Source organism: Falco naumanni, chromosome 10 (assembly GCF_017639655.2).
Source record: "Falco naumanni isolate bFalNau1 chromosome 10, bFalNau1.pat, whole genome shotgun sequence".
In the NCBI taxonomy this organism is placed as follows: Eukaryota; Metazoa; Chordata; class Aves; order Falconiformes; family Falconidae; genus Falco; species Falco naumanni.
In genome coordinates this window covers 98,495-121,895 of record NC_054063.1, presented here as the reverse complement: position 1 = coordinate 121,895, position 23,401 = coordinate 98,495, and the positions used below count along the sequence as shown (strand labels likewise).

General features: G+C 41.4%; 1 protein-coding gene across 3 annotated transcripts; it reads left to right on the top strand.

Moving 5' to 3' along the window:
• The first annotated feature begins 939 nt into the window (after positions 1-939).
• Positions 940-22,047, top strand: SPTY2D1 (SPT2 chromatin protein domain containing 1). Of its 3 annotated transcripts, XM_040608506.1 has the most exons (8): positions 940-1,145; positions 1,512-1,644; positions 11,308-11,422; positions 12,923-14,203; positions 14,270-14,482; positions 15,292-15,448; positions 16,113-16,190; positions 18,431-22,047. In XM_040608506.1, exons 2-8 carry the CDS (start codon positions 1,516-1,518, stop codon positions 18,525-18,527), a joined length of 2,070 nt encoding a protein of 689 aa, XP_040464440.1. In that variant the 5' UTR covers positions 940-1,145; positions 1,512-1,515; the 3' UTR covers positions 18,528-22,047. The 3 variants fall into 3 exon arrangements, with proteins under 3 accessions (XP_040464440.1, XP_040464439.1, XP_040464441.1); XM_040608505.1 differs by having other exon boundaries at positions 941-1,145; positions 12,923-14,482; XM_040608507.1 differs by lacking the exon at positions 1,512-1,644 and having other exon boundaries at positions 942-1,145; positions 12,923-14,482.
• Positions 22,048-23,401: the final 1,354 nt, after the last annotated feature.

Below are 23,401 nucleotides of genomic sequence, written 5' to 3'. Positions count from 1 at the left end.
AAGTGAGGGCAGCAAAGAGGCAAAGGGAGAGAGGAAACAGCAGGAACCTGGAGGAACTGTAAGTGGAGAGTGGACAAGTAATAGCAATGTTAAGAAATTATGTTAGAGAAAGACGAAACAAAGACGAGAAAAACCTTCCTTTCAGTGCCCAGGTTTTTGTGAGCACCAGTGTGGAAAGCAGAGGAATTTTTGCCAGCTGGATCTCATGTAACTCTAATAGGCAAAGAGCTGACAACCAACACAATGTTAAAGCCTTCAGTCAGCTGGTGTTCTTGCACCATTTTGCGGGTTGTCAGATACTTGGGAAAATATTTGCTGGGACAGAACATAGTTGGTTCAGGCACCACACGGGCCCGGGAGGCCCTGCGGCTGCAGCCGTGCATTGCTGGAGGCCATGGGCCGTTCCCAAGGCCCGGTGAGCCAACGGAGCTCACAGCGGAGGCCGAGCGCATACTCCCGCTTTCTCACAGGGCTGCTGGGCCGCCGCGGCGGCCAGGACCGAGCTGGCCGCGCCGGCGGCCCGCGTCCGGGGCCCTCGCCCCCCACAGCGCGGCCCTCTCGAATCCCCGCAAGCCCCGCCGCGCCGAGACAGGGCGAACCGCTACTACAAACGACAACGAGGAGCCAAGGAAAAAGTGGCAGTTTACACCCGTTTGTGGACGCACGTCCGTGTCGGGGCCGGGGCTGACGCCCGCTTCACCGGGCGCCAGAGGTTCACAGCGGCCGCAGGAGGACAGCCCCTGGGATCCAGGCCGAGCGTCGGCCCCGCCAGCTGCCTGCGGCACCAGCCCGCCGCCGCCCCGCGCGCCCCACGCGTCTTCCGGAGCAGGGCGCGCGTCACAGCGGAAGTGACGCGGAGGCGGTGTGACGCCAGCGCGCGGCGAGGTTATATAAAGGGCAGGCGGCGGCGGCCGGAAGTGAGCGGGGCTGAGCGGAGCCGAGCGGCGGGCTACGCTGGGCCGGGCCGGGCGACGACGGTGACGGCGGCGGGCGGCCGGCTGGCCGGCACCACCTCCTCCTTCTCCTCTGCCGGGCGCGGAGGGGAGTGGCGGGGTGGCTACCTTAGCCCCCTCCCCGGGCCAGCCATGGATTTCCACAATATCCTCGTGATGGCCTCGGAGCAGCAGGGGCTGAACTCGGTGCCGGTGAGCTTGAGGGCGGCGGGGGCGTGAGGCTGGGGCGTGGTGGCCGCGGCGCGGTCACGGGGCGGCGGGGGTCATGCTTGGATCCGCCCGGGGCAGCCGGCCTACAGGTCTGGCCGACGCTGGCGGAGCCGGGCCGTGGCTGGGCCCCGCCGGCCGGAGAAGCCTGCTGCCGGGCTGGAAGGCGGGGGCGGGGCGGAGCTCCCGCTGCCCTCGGGTCTGGCCCCGTGCGGCGCCGGGCAGGGGCGGCCGGGGCTGGCGCCTCTTGGCCGCGGTAGCGCCGAGGTGCCGGGAGCGGAGCCGGTGATGCGGGAGGGGCAGCGGCCGTGGCTAAAGCCGGGTAAGTGCTTTTGTTTGCCCTGGGACCAGGAGCATGCCACGTCCCCGGCGCGGGTCGGGGACAAAGGCCGGCAAGTTTTGGATGTGTGCGGCGCTGCCCGGTGCCTTCGTATCCACCGCTGAGGAGCAGCCGGCAACAGCTGCGCGGGGATGTTGGCGGAAGGTATTCGCGTTATTGCGAATGTTATTCTGAAGCCTGTGCTTCAGCCGTTTGTATTTTCACTCAAGCTCTCGCGCTTATGTTGATTCAGTATGAAATAACCTGCTTGCCTGGCAGAATGAGGTCCGGCAGCGGGAAGGGCCCGTGGCCTTCCGGTACGTTACTGCACCGTGTTTCATTCCTTTGGCAGGACCCAAGCTGTAAGTCGTGTGTGCTTATTTGGATAAAAACGCTTCCTCTTTGGTAGCCACCAGCTAGGGAAACACTTTTCCTGCCTATTCTTTAACGGAGAGCAAGTTTTGTGTTCCTGTGATTAGCTTGCTTGAACCAGAGTAAACGGGAGGGGTAGTTGTTTTTAGCATGAAGTACAGCAAAAACAGAAAAAGCATGCTCTTCAGTTCTGACCCTGCTGAAATGGAGACACTGTAGAATTGAGAGTATCTCTGTTTCTCTCCATCACTGTTAACACTTTGGTAATGGTCACTAATGTTGCGATCAGTTGATAATACGGACCAGCCATACAGCAAATACATGCAAATAATCAGATTCCATCATGGTTTAAAAAAATCTTATAAAATGTGTTCTTTTATATTTAGTATGCTCTAGTTTGTCTCTGACTCTATGAAGAAACGTGGTTTGTAATGTAAATCAGAAACTATCAAATATATAAATACTTTAAGAAATGTAAATGCCTGTTTTATCACTCTTAAGTGGTTCTACTGAATTGTCATTGGGTTGTTGTAGCTCTTATTTTAAACACTTAAATATCTTTTTATGTTCTTAGTTTTCTCATGCAGCTTTAATGTACTGTACCACTATTTTTTGTCACAGGTAGTTGTTAAATCATGATGAAACATTGATGAAATATCACCATGTTCTCTATTACAGCTGGGATGATGGAGTGAGGGAATCCTACTTGTGCAGTGGATGAGGGTTTTGTTACTCCTTTTATAGAAGGCGGGATTAGGATTCGCTTACCTGATTAACTCATGGAATGAGAGTGCAGTTCAATCCATAACTGAAGGAATTTGCTGTTCTTGCAAGTTATGGCGCACCTGTTAACTGCAAAGTTTGCCTTAGTGCCTGAGCAAAAGCAGAGCTGCTCTTGGCACTGCTTGAGGTTATCTGCAGCTGTTAGGCTTCAAAAGAGGGCCTATGGAGGTTTTCTGATCAGTGAACATCAAAGTAACTCCACTAGATTAAAGCTCGTACATACAGTAGGTTCATACGGGAAGATTGTAATTAATCCTAAGTACTAAAATTACCATACAGATTAATCACAAAATTTACTAGTATGTGAAGTTAACAGGTTTCCAGAAATGTTAGTTCCTGTGTTAATGAGCGTATCCCCTGATTTTCCCTTTTAGAAGTTTATTTTAAACATTATGGTGCACTAAACTTGATATTACATGCCTATTGTAATGAAAAATAGTAACATGCACAAGTGGTGTGTGTATATATACACACACCTCAGAAGTAAAAATTATAGAACAACTCAATTTAAGAAATAATATGGTCTTGTATCATAAGAGGGACCTGCATAAAACAGGTACTGCATCATGTCCCTGTAAAAATTGATCTGCTTGTTCATCTCCCTATGGAAATCCAGATTCAAAAGGAACATTGCTGAAATCAGCCTTTCGGTGCCCTATTGGTTGTGTCGGGTTTTGTTTCTAAATAAAACAGTACATATATGAACTAGTGTATAAACTGTTAATGTGTTGCTAATAATCTTTGTAGCAGTTGCTGCAAAGAGCCCCAGTTTTTCCTCACATAATGTTCCATAGGGACGTCAGTATTGTGTGTCTGTATTGTCAAGATTTCACGCACGTTGGCAGTTCATTAGATTTCCAGTGTGATCTTGCTTTCATTAGACAAGTTAACAGTTATGTGATTTAATACTGGTATGCTCTGTTAAGCCACAAGTTTTATGTGACCTAATGGATGTAGTGAAGCACTTTGAGATGTTTGTCTGGAAGATATTCTTAAAAGTATGAAACTGTGTTACAGGCTTTCCTTTTAAATACACTGAGCATAGCTGGAACAAGTCATGCTTTTGTTTCACCTTGTTTCTATTGTCATTAATAATTTATTAGACATTATCTCATACAGCTCCCTATTTCTTTTAAGGGAGGATGCATCTTTGGTGTATCGAATGGAGAAAAACTCTGATACAGAATAGCATTTAACCCCAAAGAGGTGACCCAAATCGGAAACAGCTTGTCATCCACCTCAGCACTTGCTAAATTCTCATGTTAAGTCAGACTGACACATAGCGAGTATGACTGTTACAAAATAGCTTCCAGTGAAGTTGACAGCACAGGTAGCTACCAGACATGAAGTGTTTGCAAAGTAAAACAGTAGCAAAAGCTCCAGGTTTGTTCAGAGGACCATGTGTGTTAGAGCCTGCCCGTGAAACGGTGGTCTACAAACTGTAGAATACTTGCCCATAGGCAGGAGAAGCCCTGCAAGAGAAAGATGGAAAATGGCTGTGAAGTACAGCTTGCTGTCGCAGAATCAGACTCCTGCATGATTGGTGTGCATGCACTTATGTGGTTAAAACTTGCCTCAAAACAGAGTCTAGAAATGCTTTGTATTGTATCAACATCCACATGAGGAGAACTGAGAGATACACAATGTGTAAAAAGTTGGCAAGGGGCAAGGAGAGCTTTTACTCTCAGCTTGACTGACCTTCGTACTTAAATTCCAGGTGATTTCAAACGCTGACTAAAATGTGTAAAACTTTCAGCTTTTCCTATTCCTGATATCTTTTTGCATAAGCAGATCAAAACAGGGACAACAATATAATTACAGAAAGGAAAGCATAGAATATATGTATCTATATATATATATTGTTACTGTCCGAAGTATTTAACAGAAGAAACTTCTGCATTTTTTCAGCTAATGGTTTAGCTTGGGCGTTGTGACAGCAGTTGCAAAATCTTAAGAAAAATTCTTTTGCATTTTTAGGAATCAGATGTATGACCCTGTTAAATTGGTTTTGGGAACAGTAGGAGCTGACAGTTAAAAAAACCTTATCGTAAGGCCTTTCTCTTGGTAAGGGTTGTTAGCACCTGAAGAGAATAACATTTAAGCACGCTTGGTAACTGCCATTTACTTTGTCATAACTAGACATTGATAACAGTAGTTGAGAGAGCATTATGTGCCCATATTCTAAGAAAGTGTAACTGTGGAGGGAGCTGCTGGTAACCCCAGCATGTTGTCTGTAGATTGGATGGTGATACTACTGTAGCAGAGGCCTTGGAATTACCAGCACAGCTCCTGGGCAGTTGATGCAAATGACCACTTAAAATTTGGAAAGCTTTCTTTTGAGGAACCAGTATTAGGGCGTTGCAAGAGGAGTGGCACAAACAGCATGTGTGTGGTTTAACTGGATGAATGAACCTTTAGTGATGTTATTGGAAAGTTATACCTCAAAGAATATTTTGGGGGAAACAGGGACTTCCCATTGGTGAAGGTGGTCTGGTTTAACCTCAGCTGGCAACTTAAGTACCGTGCAGCTGCAAAATTACCCCGTCCTGCCCCTGGTGGGATGAGGAGGAGAACTGGAAAAAATTAAAACTTGTGGGTTGAGGTAAGAACAATTCAATAATCAAAGTAAAATATAATAACAGTTGTAATGAAAAGGAGAGAGAAAAAGAGGAATAAAACCCAAGGGGCAGGGGAGCAGGGAGGAGAAGTGATGCACAACACAGTTGCTCACCCCCACTGGCCAATGCCCAGCCAGTCCCCCAGCAGCAGTCGACAGCCCCCATGATGTCCTGTGGTATGGAATAGCCATTTGGCTGCTCTGCTCCCTGCCAGCTGCTTGTGTGCCTGCTCATTGGCAGGGCATGGGAAACTGAAAAGTCCTTGACTTAGAGTAAGCACTACTCGGCAATAGCTCTCATCCTATATCCAAACCACAGCACTGCACCACTGAGTAAGAAAAAACACTATCCCCAGCTGAAACCTGGACAGAAGGCTGTGTATCTCGATGAATGGTAAGGAAGAACAGGAAAAGTGTTGTAACATACAAGGGTCACAACTTGCTAGGGAAAAACAAGCAAACAAACCCACCCCACCCTGTGAGAACCTCTGCAAGTTGTCCATGCTGGATACCACAAGTGGAATTATCTTTACATTATGTGTGCAAGCCTATAGCAAAAATCATTAGCTGTACAGGTGCTCTGCTTGAGAATCAGGTTTGGCAAAATTGATCACTCCTATATTGCATTGCTGCCTGTGCAAAAATTGATCGTCGTTGAAGGCAATACTACTACTGTTGCTTGCCTCTGGGTCTAGTATTTGGTCTAGGCCTTTTGGGACTTCATTTGGATGCCATAAAGTTTACAATTATTTTATAAAATCTCTTCTATAGTCTAAGATTTGGCACTTAAAACAGCTACAACTGTGTCAGGATCGTATGCCATGCTTTAAAGAAAGTCTTTGATTTAAGAGCAAAGCCTTGGTTGCAGATTACACAGTTAAACTTGTGACTTGGAGATTGTGTGCTGGCCAAGGCTGGTTGCTAAACACTGGCGCTCTGTATTTAAGGAATGGATGTCTTATATAAACTATGTCTGATATATATCTCTCACAAGTCAGTATGCATGTGTGTGAATGTATAGGCACATACAGCCCAGTGGAATGTTTTTTTTATTTACCATATTAATACTAGTCTTTTTTATTAATCTTTTTGTTTTGAGGTATACTTTTCAGAGAAAAAAAGTCTGCTGCTTTGTCAGTCATGTAACTTTGAATGCTAGAAAGCCCACTGAAACAGTTAATTCTGGCTGTAAGTGGAAAACAAGTGAGATTTTTGCACTGAAACAGACTTTCCACCATACTATTAAAGTGCCATTAGTCAGATTCAGAAAGAGCCAGTTACTAGGTAGGGAGCTATGGCAAGAGTTGCAGATAGTAAGGTGAAAAATGAGAAACCTCAGGAGAAATGTTACCCACTGGTAGGAAGAGACTTGTTGTTTCTTGAGGGTACACAGTTGAAGAAAGGCACTTCCACAGCCTTTACTTTTTTGTTTGGGTAAAGCAGATCCCACTGTGCATCTCAGCAGTATTCCATTAGAGCTGTTACTACGTGCTGCCCAGAGATAACACTGCGCTACTTAAGTTGTAAACACTAATTTTGGGAGTAGCTTGACCTGCGCTCTCCTAAGGCTAAACATTTCTGTTTCTCTGAATTAACCAACTTGGCAATAGCTATAAAAAGCCAGAATAATGATGACATATGCCCTGGCTTGCTTTGTCTGGTTTACCTGGAATCTGCTGCATTTTCATTTGCACTGTATGTAAAACACTTTGTCAGTGCTTGTGAAACACATGCACGGTTCAGTGCTTTTAAAAAGACCGCACTTGAGCTGGTTATTTTATGCCATTTCTACATGAAAGTGAACAGAACTTTTACCAACACAATAGTAGTGATTCACAGTACAGAAAATGGGTATTCATGTATGAATCATTTAGCTATGTTTTCAGTTGGTAGTATCAAGAAATGCTACTGACAGGAAGACTTTTAAGTTCTTGAATTTGCCAGTTTGCCGTATCAGTGGCAGTGAGAAAAGAGCATGTCTGTCAAGCTGATTTACAGACCTGCTCCTGGATAGCACTGTTAATCATAGTGCAGCAAAACAAAGCCTGAAAACTGCTTCCCCATCAATTTAATTCTTTCTAAAGTTTCCCAACAGGATAGATCAACCCACATTCATCCCTGCTGTTTAGCAGTTTTCAAAGGTGCTTCTTAAGCCTAATAATTCTTTCAGAGTCCTAGAATCATTCAGATTGAAAAAGACCCTAAAGACTGAATCCAACAGCGTCCTCTGTTTCGAAAATCCTGTTTTGTCTGTTTTCTAGAAATTGTGTAGAAATTGAATAATTAAATAAAGTTTTGCCATATTGGGTTACCAGTGGCAAAACATGAGATGTTTAACAACTTAAGATAATTTACATAGCTGTTACGCTTAAGATGAGCATACTGCGTAGTACCTCAAATTGAAGCAAATTAGTATGTTAGAAGCAACCTTTTCCTGAAAGGGTTTTCCCTGGTAACATGTGGATTACTTTCCCTCTCTGATCTGGTTTAGATGGAGCATGCCCGATTACTTCAGGCCACGTGAGTCACTGGTTACATTTGAGCAAAAATTGAGAGGGTGTGCTGCATTGTGGTTGGGGGTTTCCTGAACAGTTAGGTCTAGGAATACTTTCGGGGTAATTGCAACAGGACAAGTTGCAATTGTTCAAAATTGGTAAGACAAGTTGGGGAGGGAAGGCTCTCTGCTTCTCAGAAGAGGGGCCCAGCGCCAGTTACCTTCTTACCCTTTAAACAGTCCTAGCTATTGATGATCAGTTGTAATGATTTCAATTGTAAGTACCAAAAATTGTTCAGAGTTGTTGCTTTTCCAAGCGATAAGGATTTACAAAATTGGTTCTCAGATTGTGGTAGACTCTTGGACAGTGGTGAATCTTGATAAATGAGCATGACTGTAGAAGGCCTTTAATACAATAAGGTAACATGTCAGGGTTTACTACTGCAGTGTATGTGGATGGTATATCCTTGTAATTCTGTTTTGGTTATTTCAGAAATTACTGAAGGTGACTATGAATAGCTGGCATTGTAGCTGCCCATCTTGGAGCTGTTTTGGCTGCAGTTTAGAAATGAGTCTTTGACACTTGCTTCTTAGGGCACATATATACAGGACAATGTATGGGCTTGCATGTTAGTAATTAGAAGTTATCCAAGGATCTGCTCATGTGCTGCTGATTCAATGAATCAAATTAGAATGAAAGCTTCCATTGGGTGATAACGAAATCTAAAGGGAGTTATGCTGCTAGCTTGCCTGGTTATTGCTTCTAAAACATTTGGATTTGTTATCTTTATCACATATTTTAATTTAATTTTTTAAAGTTGTTTCATAAGGCTATATGATGAGAAGAATATATTTATGTGATTACTGACTTATGTGGCACTTGTATTAGTGATACTGTTTTTCTTTGGGACCATATTCCACCACTCTTTCATTTGGTGAGGATCCTAACTTTCCATGTGGACAGTCTTGGTTTAGGTTGTCTGTTGGCTTACTACGGAAATCGGGGGTGGGGGTAAACAGACTCAAAACTCAAACCTCAGAGCTGGGTTTTTTCTAAGTGTATTCTGCTTTCCATCTGCTTCTGGGTTTAACTGCCTTCTGTTGTATTTATCTTTGCAAGTCTCTTTCATTGCTTTGTTTTTCTTTTGAGTGTTTGTGGGAAGAAGCTTGAAAAAAAGTCTTTTTCTTTTCATTTCATCATTCTAAAGGCCAGTCTGATAATGGGCATTTATGAAAGGCAATGTCTGAACTGGTGTAGCACACTAGCGCAAGTGTTCATTATAAATCCTAGTAAGGGAGGCACTTGGGCTCTAAAATAACATTTATTGGGTGTAACAGGAGAAGGAAAAAAGGGGATAGCATAGATAACTTTATATCTGTTCAGCTGCTGGAACCCTGAGCTGTACAGCACTGGACAGACATCTAGGCATGGCAAGCTCTGCAAATTCTATCAGTGGTGAAGATCGCCAGCAGTGTAGTCTTCAGAGCTTTTATAGGATTTTCTATTATTTCCTCTGCCAAGCAAAAGGATGTTATATGAAAATGTGCTGCTTCACCTCAAGATATAATGAGACAAAGAATCATAAAAGTTTGGGTTGGAAGAGACCTTTAAGGATCGTCTAACCCAACCCCCTGCAACGAGCAGGGACATCTCCAGCTAGATCAGGTTGCTCAGAGCCCCGTCCAACCTGACCTCTGATGTTCCCAGGGGTGGGGCATCTACCACATCTCGGGGCAACCTGCGCCGGTGTCTCACCACCCTCATCATAAAATATCTCTTCCTTATATCTAGCCTGAATCTTTAAAACCATCACTCACCCCTTGTCCTGTTGCAACAAGCCCTGCTAAAACCTCTGTCCTCTTCTTGCTAATAAGCCCCCTTTAAATACTGAAAGGCTGCAATAAGGTCTCCCTAGTGCCATCTGTTCTCCTGGCAAATTACACCACATGCAAGTGGTGTAATTGGCAAGTGCCAAGCAAGGGCTGCACATTCTGTCACCATTAGTCTGCTGAGTTCATTCAACGGTCTCAAGTGGTAAGTACAGTAGAGTGCAGGCCTGCACCTATTCAGGTAAACTGGTACGTGTATCACTAGCTCCTTGTACAGTAGTCTTCTGTTTAAGATCACTGCAGCAGGAACTAAAATTAGTATCACAATTTGTATCCCTGGTTTTAGATTGGCCTTCTAATTACGCTGGTGAAGTCAGTTCCAACTTTTGGAGTAATTCCATCTTTTTAGTGGATTGCTTTATTTTCACTGAATAAGTTAACCTGAAACTGAAACAAGTGGCCACAAAAAATCTGAAAGCCCTAATGGACCTGTAAACCAGAAGTCTGGAGCTGAACAGACTCTGGCAGCTTGGTCTGTAGTCTGCTTTTCTTTCCTGCTTGGCCAAAGACTACGGGTGAGCTGAAATTTTTTTTATTCCATTGCTGATGCAGCTGTTGCATTCCTTCTCAGTCTAGTGCATTTCACTCATTGCTCTTGGTTTCCCTACCTTGTCTTCTGGTTTCCTGTTCATTCCTTCAGAAAACTGAGTGCAGTCTTGTTGCTGATGAGTGGAATGCACCTTGCTAAAAGAGAGAAGCAGCAATATATTTTATTGAGATAAAATAATAATTTGATAGAGCTCAATAAGTTCAATGGAATTAAGAGTTTAACAGTGGTTTGACAAGGTTCAGTCAGTTTGATGGCAAGGTTCACCTTATTAATTACTGCATGGAAAAAACATACAAAGGAAAATTGAGTTGGAATGATTCACACAGACCGGAGATGCAAAGAGGTAGGAGGACCCTCCTGTTGAGTCACAAGGTTTGCTTTCTAAACACCTTTTGGAGCCTAGGTGTGGCTGGATCCAGCCACGTCTTGGACTTGGTCAACAGTTTGCCTAATGGAATTATCTATACAATGTTTATAATAATTTTGAGTAGCTACGTGGATTAGTAATGTTTCAGAATATTAATTCAGCATGCTATCAGTCACTTATTGAGGCTCTGTCACAGGTAAGGGATCTCTCTGCCCTGGGTAAGAAAGGATCTCTTAGTCTCAGGTAAGGAATTTCTAACCTTGAGAGGTGTCCCTCCTCCAGGGACTTGGCGTGCAATCCAGTTGCCATTCAGGGACAGCTCAGATTGGGCCCATCCTGATATCGTATTTATAGGGTGAAGTAGTTGGCTGCTGGTCAGTAATATAGACAAGATAGAGCTGAAATGAAGACATCTGGCATCTTGTTCTGTGCTTTGGTTATCTTGCACTTCTGGATTTCAAAACCACCTTTCAAAATATTTTTCAAGACCTTTACTCCCTTGTATGTAAGCCACAGGCTTTCTAGCTCACAAGTTCACCCCAAGAATGTTGCTCCTTAGCCTGAACCAAAGTATGGCTAGGAGTCACGTGTATCCATTACAACTGTTAGCTTCAGTGGGAATTCATTGCTTGTTTACTCTGTACTATCTCTATGCTCAAAGTCAAGTACATGACCATTACGCAGCCCTTCAGTTTTAAACTCTAAATATTTTTATATTTCATAGCTTTTCTGACATATTTATTTGTTCTTTACAGAAAAGGTACAGTTTGGCTGTTGGTCCTCCTAAAAAGGTTCCAAAAGTCAAGGGTGTAGAGTCTGCAGCAGTGCAAGCATTTCTTAAACGGCAAGAAGAAGAAAAAAGAAAAAAAGGTAACAGTCCAAAATATTTCCTATGGGAAGCTTTCATTGACTTTTTGAGACTTTGTCACCTTATTCAAAGCTCTTGCAAATACAGCTACGCATCTGTTTCTGGCTCTTAAGCACATAACTGATGCTGAGGGAAAGCCAGGACTAACAAACACTAAAGGGTGTTTGTGTGCTTTCCTAAGGAGTTAAATGTTAATCAGCTACACTAACATATACTGCTGGAGATTGAGAATTTGTTAAGGTAAAGAGGTGCTTTGTGGTTAAGGTAAAGAGATACTTCAGGAAACCATCTAGGCCTTTGGTAACTTAACTTTGAAAAGCTTTGGGGGTGGGGGGAAGGTAAGAGTTCCTGTTGTGTTATAATCTAGTGTACTAATACAGGCTGAATTTTAAATTTGTATGGCAGAGGCGTTGTGTGAGCCACAGTTTTTCCACAGTTTAATATTTCCTTTAAATAGTCTGTAGAATAAACTAAACCTGCATTGCTTCTGCTGTTAATGTTTTGTTAAAGCTAACCAAATCTGATGGACTGGGTGGCCCAGGGTATTCCTCCTTTCCTGGGCCTGTCACAAGCCTGCTTCTAATCACTGTTGCCAGAAGCAAGGCTGAGCGTGAATTCCACATAGGCGTGCCTACACACTCTGTGTAGCCATGGCCCATGACAATAGAATAACATAGGCAGTGGCTGGTATCTCCACAGGCACCCAAAGCATGATTAGTCCAATCCATTTTCTAAGAACTGATGCTTTTTGTGAAGTCTTCCTAGTATTTGGCTCCCACTCCCTTGGTCTCTTTTAGTGTCTGGTGTTCAGACCTCTCATCCTACTCACCAGCTAGTTCAGCCTGAATTTTATCAGTAGATCACACAGACTCAAGATAGAGCATACTTATGCAGAAAACAGCTAAAAACAGTTCATTAAGAATATATGACGAATTGTGGAGATAGAGCCCTGTACCCTATCAGACAAATGTAGTGACCAGCAGCTTGCTTATCAGTGGCTGGCTGCTTCTTTTCTTTCCCTTACACCCCTCTACACACACTCTCAGCCTGTTTTCTGATTGTTATCTCCCCAATACTCTTTGACTCTGTCCCTTTCCTCTTCTTCCCTTAAACATCTGATAGTAAATTCTGTACAGTCTCAAAATTCTTCTGCTCAGTCTTAGAACTCCTTCCATTACCCAGAGATTCCTGAAGTCTTGTACCTCCTTACACAGTAATTCTCCTTAGTTTGAATAGCATTCTGGAGAGCTGCTTCAGCTGAATCACTTTGGTGGGTTTGCAATAGCAGCATTTGACTTAGTTGCTTGCCTGTTTGTCAGAGTAGCTGATCCAGGTGGGTTAGCTTGCCCTGTTGGCAGACCTCTGATAACTTGCCAGTCTCTTTTTGAATAGCTGTTAGCCAGATATCCTTAAATTACTGTCCTAAATGGTTTATCAGTTTGGAAGAAGCTGAAATAAAAAGTAGGGCTTTTGCATAACTTTCTCCTGGTATTCTTTTACAGCACTGGAAGAAAGAAGAAAGAAGGAAGAACTCTTGGCTAAGCGTATTGAACTGAAACATGACAGAAAGGCAAGAGCTATGGCCTCACGAACAAAAGATAATTTTTATGGCTATAATGGCATTCCTGTTGAAGAGAAGTTTAAAAAAAAGAGGTCTTGTGAGAACATCACTCAGGCCCCAGAGGCTGAGTATGCAACAGAAGATGACACAGAGCAACTTGAATACAGTCAGACTGAATCTGAGCACGAGCAAGAAGAACATGAAGAGAAACCATCCAAACTTGCAGTGAAACCCAAAGCACCTCCCAAAAGTGCACCAGCACCTCTGAACTTTGCTGAGCTCTTAAGGCTTGCTGAAAAAAAACAGTATGAACCAGTGGAAATAAAAGTAGTCAAAAAGGTAGAAGAGAGACCCAGAACAGCGGAAGAATTGAGAGAGAGGGAGTATTTGGGACGGAAAAACAAGAGAGTAGACGTGCATAAGAAAAGTGAGAAGGAGATTAAGAGTACAGGGTTATCGAGCTCTTCAAAAAAAGTTACTTCTCACAAAGAATCTGTAAATGCAAAACTTAACAGAAGCTCAGTGGATAAACATTCTGCACTGAAAGGCAGTCTGTTGTCTACGAGTGGTACTGATAGGAAATCTAAAGCACCAGCACTGGCTGAAAAACACTTGCGGTCATCATCTTCCTCCAGAATTGATCAAATGGAAAAAACCTCACAAAATGGTTCCTTAAAAAGCTCTACTGGTGGCAATCATAGTAAATTACCTGTCAATGGTACTGGAAAGTCTGGCTCAAGCTCTCAGGTGCCACCCTCAAAACCAGCAGCCAATGGGGCTCAGAGGATACCATCTGCTAAAGAATCCAGTCTGAAAAAGTCTGCCCATGCAAAATCAGGAAGTGCTTCAGCCCTTCAGCATGGAATCAACTCCAATGCAAAACGATCGGGCAGCAGCTTAGGAAAAGGAGGACCTGGACATCCAGGTGGTCGTTCAGGTGCAGGACCCGGGCGACCAAGCAGCAATGCTGGTGTGGGACCTGGAAGGCCAGGCAGCAGCTCAAGCCTGGGACCTGAGCGACTGGGCAGTGGCTCAGGCATGGGACCTGGAAGGCTGGCTGGCAGCTCGAGCACAGGACTGGGGCGACTAGGCAGCAGCTTGAGCACTGGACCAGGAAGGCCAGGCATCAGCACAAATGCCCGACCTGGGCGACCAGGCAGCAGCGTGGGTACGGGACCAGGAAGGCCAGGAGTCGACCCAAGCACTGGATCTGGGCGGCCAGGCAGCGGCTTGGGAACAGGACCGGGAAGGCCAGGAATCTGTCCAAGCACAGGAGCTAAGCGGCCAGGCAGCAGCTTGGGGACAGGACCAGGAAGGCCGGGCATCAACCCAAGCACAGGACCTGGGCGACCAGGCAGTGGCTTGGGTACAACTGTGAAACCAAAGTGTACTGTTGTATCGGAAACTATTTCTTCTAAAAACCTAGTCACAAGACCTAGCAATGGACAAATAAATGGAATGAGATCTTTTCAAGGGCATAGACCTGCGTTTCATCCACAAGGTATAAAGGTCTAGAACAAATACTTTTTTTTCATGTAGTTACTTGTTTTATATTTTTTGTATATGTCTGAGTTGAGGTTGCTGAGGGTCTTTGCCAGTTACAGATGCAATTAGGAAGGACTTGGACAAAATAATATTTGCCTTTTAAAGAGTGCATTTGACAGCAGAATGCTTTTTTTTTCCTGCTTTGCAACTTTTTATTTTTACCTATGTTCATATGCCTTGAAATACAGGCCTGGGGTTTGAAGTAGTATATGAAAGAAAATTAAGCAACCTGTGATGGCTGTTGATATATAGATGTAGTTAGAAGGAAAAGAATTGAAGGATTCACTTCCTGCATCACTTAATTATGCTTAGTCTTTAAAATTTCATAGTGTCTTAAATAACAGATGCTTAAAGTGATACATGGAAAAAAAGCAAACCTGTGACTGATACTTAAGTGTCTTGGCAAATTCACAGTATCAGTAGGTGAGCAGTTCTAAAAAAATTATTTCTGAACAGGAACAAGCAGCATGGACTGTAGCAAATAAGTGCCTGGAAAATCCTGAACAACCCCGAAGCCTGACTTCTGTCTGGTAGCTTCCTCAGGAAGCCACTGGTGGTACTGACACGCAGTCTTCTAGAGCACAGCTTAGAGGAAGTCTTTCCTTTCACCGAATTTGAAAATTGCTAACTTGAGGCAGAATTTTCCACCTTTAAGCTCAGATCTGTAAAATGGCTGTGTCCAAGGTATGGCAACGAGAAGTACTGTTAAAGGAATGTTATACTGATGTTATTAATTAATGTGTTTTTTACTCTCCTGTCATTTAGGTCTTGGAAGACCACCTATTAATTACAAGAGACAAATAGAAGATGATGATGATGATGAGTATGACTCTGAAATGGATGACTTCATTGAAGATGAAGGGGAGCCCCAAGAAGAAATATCAAAACATATTCGGGAAATATTTGGCTATGATCGGAAAAGGTAAGAAAAATGTCAATTTTGGCATACTACAGAACAAGCAATAGAACAGCAGAAACTAATATAGTTCAACAAATAAAAATGTTGTAGAAATAGGGGAAGTGCTGGTAGCCAAAAATGGTTTTGCATTGCAGAAATTAACAGGCATTAGAGCTGCTTCTGTGCGGAAGGGACCTTGAATTTTCACACTGCTTGCCATGCTTTTCTGGGGAGCAGTAAAATTTGATGCAATACAAAACAATTGAAAAATAACACAGCTTCTATAATGTCTCACCTGTATAATTCATAGCAACTCTTTCCTATTATTGGATGTTAAAATGCTTTCTGTAGCAGCCTGCAATATTTCAGAATTCATCAGATGTAGCTGCCTGAATATGAACTGCTAAATGCAATAGTGTTAGCTGTTCTGTAAGAGGATCTACCTTGGTATGGCTAGGAACTGCTGGAAAATGAAGGCTCTTTTTTGGCTTGTTTAAATACTTTTTGCTTGTCTGATAAAACGGTGTAAGAAAGCAGGCATTTTAAAGGCTTGTAACTTGGATTCTTTCAAAACATTAACATCTGTGTATGACAAGGTAATTATTCTTTCTAAGGGATATAAATTCATAACTCAACTGTACATTATCATGAGTTTTTAGTGTGCTGAAAGCTAATATTTGATTTCCAGATACAAAGACGAAAGTGATTATGCCTTACGTTATATGGAGAGCAGCTGGAGAGAGCAACAGAAAGAAGAAGCTAGGAGGTATGCATGGGTTTAAACTGAGACAGAATGTGGGAAGATTGTTTATTGCCCAGGGCATGAGGCTATGTTAAGAGTGGATATTTGCTGCTTTTTGTAGCAGAAGTAAATAAGCCTTACCTTTTTTTAGAAGACAGCTTAGGTAAAAATGAAACTCAGCCAGTGGTGGGAAGAGTAAATAAATCCAGTAAATGAATTGTGTATGTTCATTCTCATATGCATCACAAACTTTGCTGGTAAAAAACCAACACCCAAACAAAACAAAACAAACAAAACCCAACAAAAAACCTGCACAAAACCCACCCAAAAAAACCATTAAAAACCAAAACCAAACAAAAAAGCCCCAAACCAAAACCAACTTATGCCCCGAAATATTTTTTTAAAATCAAATTTCAGTTGAAATGCTAAACCCTTCTATTTGTCCCAAACCTTAGAATATTCTGCTAGTTGAGAACTGTACAGAGATTTATTTGTTTTTATGTATATACATGTGTGTATATTTCTATGTATGTATAAAAAGTACTTTGACAAACTTCTGTAATTAATGACTTAAAATATGAAGATTATACTTCCATATAGATTTTGGCCTCTAGACCTGCACAATTCTTATGTCGCCTTATAAAACCTGATGTTCATAAACTGATTTTCTTTTTGGTTTTTAATGGCTGGTGGAACAAGCTTTGTGAGTTGTAAGAGTTATTTATAGGTAATGGAAAATACTGAAATATACTGAGTTACCAAATTTTCTTTTTCTACTGAAGTTTTTTGTAGTGTTATTCAGAAAGTGCCTTGAGTATTGGAAATGCATCTTCTTGAAGTTATAGTCAGTGCCCTTATTTTGCCTTGCTCCTAGGGAATAGCTGCAGCTCATGCAAAGCTATAGCCTGCTAAATGGAGTTAGAGGAAACAACTAGAGTTTTACAGGGATATTGCTATTGACAAAATTCTTTCTTGAAGACCTTTAGTTCTTTGCAGAGCTGAATGCCTGGCTAACTTTTAACTTCACATGCAGCATAAAGGAAAAGGAGATAAGAAACTTGAGCAACATTGAGTTTATTCTCAGTGCTAAGCTACTTTTCATTGAGAGTTTGGTTGAAAGCATTGTACCCTTGAAATGAGGAACTTTTTTCTAGCTAAGCAAACCCACTAAAATTATAGCAGTTAAGTTCCAAGTTGAAATGAAAAATGATGCTTCAAATCAGCTTTATCACATAGATCCTTGATGTGTTTGTTTCTGTTAATTTGGATGACTGCAGCTTCCTGAATTCAGGATGACTTTGCTTGTTTAGGCATAAGATCCATTTTAGAGGCTGTACTGGAGCAGTTCCATTGAATCTTCATTGTCATACGGCTGAACCTTTTGAGTTTAGGCGCATGCTACTCTGCTTTTGGGTGCTTCGTAATGATCTGTGGATGTACAGGTGTGCTTGGTAGGGCGTCCAGTGAGGCAGTAGCTGATCACAAAATAGTAACTTTGCCATACCTGTTCCTAGTAGCAAATCAGCAAGATGATCTAGGCCTTACTGAAGAAGAGATTGGTGATTGCAGATACTGGTTTAAGTATTGCTTTCAGCATACCGACTTCTAGGAAGCTGAAGAAACTATGCATGGACATAGCTAGAACATGCTGTCTTGGCAGTCTCTTCTGTGGGCCTGTTCATCAGAGCCATGGTAGCTAGATGGCCAGGGCTGGAGCCCATTGTGTTTGCAGCTCCCTGAGCAGGTGCCTGAAGCCAGGAAGTTGCAACAAACTTTTGCTTTTCTACTGTTTGACATACCCTTTCTGTCCCTTGCCAATGTACGAGGTTTAGGTGGCTCTCAGGAGCTAATAGAGTCAGTCCTGTTACGACTTGTAAGTGGCACTTCGGCAAGAATTGATGGATGTGTTTCAGCAGCTTCTTTTCAGGGAACAAAATGACCTTTCCTATTAAAATTGAGGGGAGAGGCAGGGCGGGTGGGCAAGGTTTGCGGGTTAAAGGTTAACAACTTTTTTTTAACAAGTTTTAAATAATTTTTCCCTCAAAATATTTTACTCTAATCTAATGGTAAGATCTTGATTTGTTTTTCCTTAAAGCTGTATTCTTGCTATAATTAAAAAAACCCTTATGATTGTTGAACTGATCTAAATTTTTTGCTTAAGTCAGCTGTAATAATTTGAGGATTGCTTTTCTTGGGGGAGGAGTAGAAGTCAAACTTCATTTTCATGAGTAGCAGTGTGTAAATGATTTAATTTTATTTGGCAGCTTGAGACTCGGTGTTCAGGAGGACTTAGAAGAATTGAGACGGGAAGAAGAAGAATTAAAACGCAAGAGACAGTCCAAGAAGCTGAGGACACGTTAACTGACTCATGGTGTTGACTTTGTTCATGTTTCTGCTACCCTCTGCCTCCATACATCTCTGATTCTACTTTAGTTTCCATTTGCTTGTTAGAGGACAAAAGAATATTTAAAGGGATTAAAGTACTGAAAAACAAGGCTTTTGTTTGACCTAAATAAGATATTTATTTTTAATACTTGCCAGGGTTGGTTTTTTAATGAAGAAATTAATGCACTAATGCATATTAAGTGAATAAAATTGATAGATGTTTCCATTGATTAAACTAGTTCAAGATGCCAGCAGAAATATTGACTAGCTATGCACTGGCTCAGAACTGTGTGGGCCTATATACCAGTAAACTGATTTTGCATTCACTTGAAAGAAAGGAATAGCATTCTTGTTCCCTGATATTTCTTGAGACTTAATGAAATCGCTTTAGGTTCTGCTCTGTCTCCCAACTTGAGCCTCAAAGTATTGAAATGTCATCTTCTGTACAGAAGCAGCTTGGAAATTCAGCTGTTGCCACAGATGTTCAAAGCAATAAAGTGCTGCGTTATTTTCTGATTTGAGGACCCGTAAAAATAATTTGAACCTCTATTTCTAAACAGAAAAGTCATCTAATTTGCAAATTGTACAGTTACAGATACAGCCAAAAGATTATGTTGGCTTTTGGCATGTCTGGAATTCCAATGCCAGTCTAATTCAGTATGATAAATACAAACCCTGAAGACAGGAGTTTCTAGTGTTTGTATGTGACTTGTGCTTTTGGGCTCAAGCTTATGCTTGGGAATTCTTTTCCTGCCCTGTAAATCTTCACATTTGTTTAACAGCTTCTGCTGCTTTTACAAATTGTGTACAGTGCACATGTTGTTTCTTGCATTAAACATCCGATGTGTTAAATGATTTAAAATGTGAAGCAGTCATTTATCTAATTAGGTCTACTGTTTAGAAAGCACATCAGAATTAACTTTTGTTAGAATGTATTTGCAACTCTTTGATATTAACAGCTTCATGTTAACTAGCAAATACTTGTGATTTCATCAAACCAAAAATCTAAATTGTTATGTATAGCAAGAGAGTTTGTTCAGTTACTTACCTTAATGCCCATATTTGCACATTATTTCTGTCTATGCATATAAAGACTGTTTGCTTCAGTAACTGAATTTGTTTACAATGAGCACAGGGTTCACGTAAGTCTACAGGAGTGGTACTAAGAGTCTAAAGCTTGTATCTGGTGTTGCACCTACTGTAATCTCCCCAGGTTGCCCTTCAAGTCTCACCAGTATCTGCTGCTGGGCTTTGCCCCAGGATTCCATTGATAGTGCCACAGGCTTCAGCTGCTGAGACTGTTATGTTTTCATGCTAGAAGTACTTGGAAAAGTACAAAAAGGGCTTTGGGTGTTGGGGGGTGGGGTGCAGGGTGGGGTGAGGGGAGGAAGGGGAAGTGAAGGAATAAAAAAGAAAAACTGCCTTGTAGAAAACCACAAAGGAACCTTTCCTATGGGGGCTACTCTTAACAGCACTGTCTCTAGGAAGCAGTTCAGGTAGCAACCTGTAAGGAACAATCTTGGAAACTGCTGAATTTTAAACATCTGACTTAATGTAAGAAAAAACAGATTTGCCTTTTTAAGATGTTTTCTGTCGATGGTGTAGCGTTTCACTGCCTCAGTAAAACACTGACATGAGTAAGCTATTGGCATAGCTTCTATAAATCAATTCAGTATTGGCTGACAGGGAGCCCAGATGAAGATCCCTCGTTGCTCCTCTGTATTTTTAACTGTCTGTATTAACCAACAAAACTGTTTCTCAATATATGCACTTGAGACCATGCAAGATAGTGTAACCTCACTGCTTGTCTAAAAGTGTGTTGTATTCACTTTGCTTCATTGGGACCATCTAATTTTCTGTTGTAGTTCCTAGATTAGCCATTCAAGATGATGAACACCGGGACCGTGATCAAGTTACTGGTTTTTTTTTACTACTTTTTAGCTGGAGAAAGGCTCTAGGTCTTATAAACCCAGATAGCTGTATCAGCTGTGAGTAACTTCCTGCCTGGTGGGGAAAAAAAGGCCTCTTATGAAGCAAAAGAAATATATTAATTCAAAATTGGTTCGGTTGGGAGTTAAATCTGCATTTCAGATCAATATAGGTTAAATAAAACTTGATTATTTCACTGCTTTCTGCTTACAAGATCAGTTACATTTCTTAATCTGTAAAGCACTTTGTCATTTGTCTTTTAGATGGTGACTGGAATGTACTCTGCTAGCCTCCCTAAGACACTGTGTAACTGTTTCGTCACACAGTGATCATTGCTTAATTTTTGTCTATTTCATATGAAAAATTATTCAAGGACACACTTGCAATTTTACAGTTGAGAAGTACTTTCTCATAATTGGCATGGAATGCTAATGGTTTTCAAATTTTGTACAGATGTTTGGATTTTAATGTGTTTGCATTTGCTGCATATTTGTGAAGCGGCTAGGAAGGAACTAAATTTTTGTTTGATTTCTGACCTTGTATCCAAAAACGTTTACTGTTTGCTGGATTAACAGTATTAATCTAATGAGACTACTTCAGTACTTGTCCAAAGTGCATCTGAATTTGACGTTAATAAAAACTGGAAGAATGTTTATATTGGTTTATGACGATCTGATGTTAAGCTAATGATTTAATTGTATTTAATGAAATTCTGGTTTAGATTCTACATCTTTTTTTTTAATTCACTGTTTGAAAATGTGCCTTTTTTACTAAATTGTGTCAAAAAATAATGAATGTAGGAGTATAAAATGTTGGTTGGTTTCTGCTATCTCAGATTCTATATCCTTAAACTTGATAGGGTGATATTACATACTTCTCATAAAACCCTTCCATGTCTGGCTTTGATCACAATTCAGTAGCTACTTCTTTACTGCTAATGTTAAATCAAATGAAGGGCACTTTCTATTGATGACTACTTTTTCAAAATGTCTTGTATTTACACTTGAGCTGTATTTCACTTTGCAGCAATGTCTTTTGGAGGCCAGGGTTTTGCATATCACAGGAAGCCTTAGTGTGCAGCTCTGTGCTGTGCTTTAAAATAAATTTTTTTCAAGAATTATATGAGATCTCTATGGAAATCTGGATTTATTTTTGTGTAAAGCCCAAAATATTGTCCAGGAGAACTAATTTTCTATTTCTTTTGCATTTTGTAACATAATCTAGTAGCTGATGCATATTTCTGGAGACCAAAACATGTCATAAAGAAAATAAATATATGGAGAAACTGGTGTTTAAATTGTGATGAATGTACTATTTATTTTGTTGAATGGGTGTGATGCAATATTAAAGTGTTAGTGTATAAATAAGGGTGATTCTAGTTGTAACCCATTTTTTTTCCTTTGGGGATATCATTTATGCAAAATGTCTTTTTACACAATGTGACAAACCAGGTTGAAGCCTCGTACGTAGCTTAACTGTTTTTCAGTGCTGTCTAGAAAGTGTATACTTTTGCACACACCAAGTTGCAGAGTATGTATACAATAAATTATAGGCATTAAACGTTTTACTGCTATTTCTCATTGGTTTACTTTATGGAAGGTTTTTCAGATTTCTTTTCTGCTGGTTTCTGCTGAAATGTCACATACAGCACTAGGCTGAATGTTTTCCAAGAACTGTTCTCTTGTTCTCAATGCAGCTAGCAAGAATACATGAAAAACTAATGGATTCACCTAAGCAGTCAGAAAAGATCTGAAAATCAACAGTGTTTCCTGTAGTTTGGGCTTGTGATGTAATAAATGTTTGTAGGTACACATATTTTAGAATGGTAGCATACACATGTGCCAGTTGCCTTCAATATCTTCCATTTGGAGTGTGGTGTTTCATCTTGCAGTTTCATAAGCAGCGTCTTTCTTGGATTTGTTTATTCCCATGTATGGAATCTGAACCTGCTCTTTCTCCCACAGAGCAGGTAACTGCTGTGGCATGTGGAGGTAAATACCAGTGACTGTTCTCATAAGGCAGTGCTGTGACCCACTTCCAAAGAGATAGATAGCTACAGACCAAAGGGAGCCCACCTGGCTTTCCTTTGAAACAGCAATGCTTGCATGCCCTCGCGCTTAAAAGAAACCCACTTGAGATCATATTGCAAGTTAGCATTTACTCAGTGTCCTGTGAATGCCTTGTTTTGAAGGCATGAAATCTTACCTTGTTTGGACTTAGTTTGTATGGAATTCCCTTGAGATTTTTTTTTAATGTATCTTAATAGCTGTAATCTGTCACTATCAGTCATTATTTCAAAGCAAATATAATCTGTTCAGGTGGAGGGTGGTTCTACATTGAGTTATTATCTTAATCCAGCCAGTAAAGCTGTATTTCTTGGGAAGCAATTAAGTGGCTTTACTCAGGTTTGGGGAAAAAAAAATTTACAGGTTTCCCTTGTTTGAGGGCAGTTTTTAGTTGTAATTTAGTTGAAGTAATGCTTCAGCCCACAAGGCAGAACTGTAGTTTAGTCATCCCATAGATAGCCTTTTCTTATTACTGGAAATGCATACAGAAACATTTGTGTTTTTCCATGAGCCTAGGGATCCAAAAAGCCTTTGACGTATCATGCTTAACATACTTTGTGGTATGAAATTAAAGACCAGGGTTTCCTGAATGAATGAAACCTGTTTAGTCTTAACTTCTCTGTTCACAGCTGATGAATGATTTTTGTTTTCCCAAACCATCTGGTGCTGAATTTGCTTTGGGGATTTTCTCTCTTCAGTTCTTCATGGGAGCCTTGGTTTTTATCTACATCCTTTTTCTGCATTGGCAAATTAGTAATTTTTGTTGTTGTTGCTGGATGCAACTTCTGGCCAGTTTCTCAACATTCCTGAGCTGAGGAAAGGCAAGTGTCTGATGTCTTCTCCTGTTACGCGCGC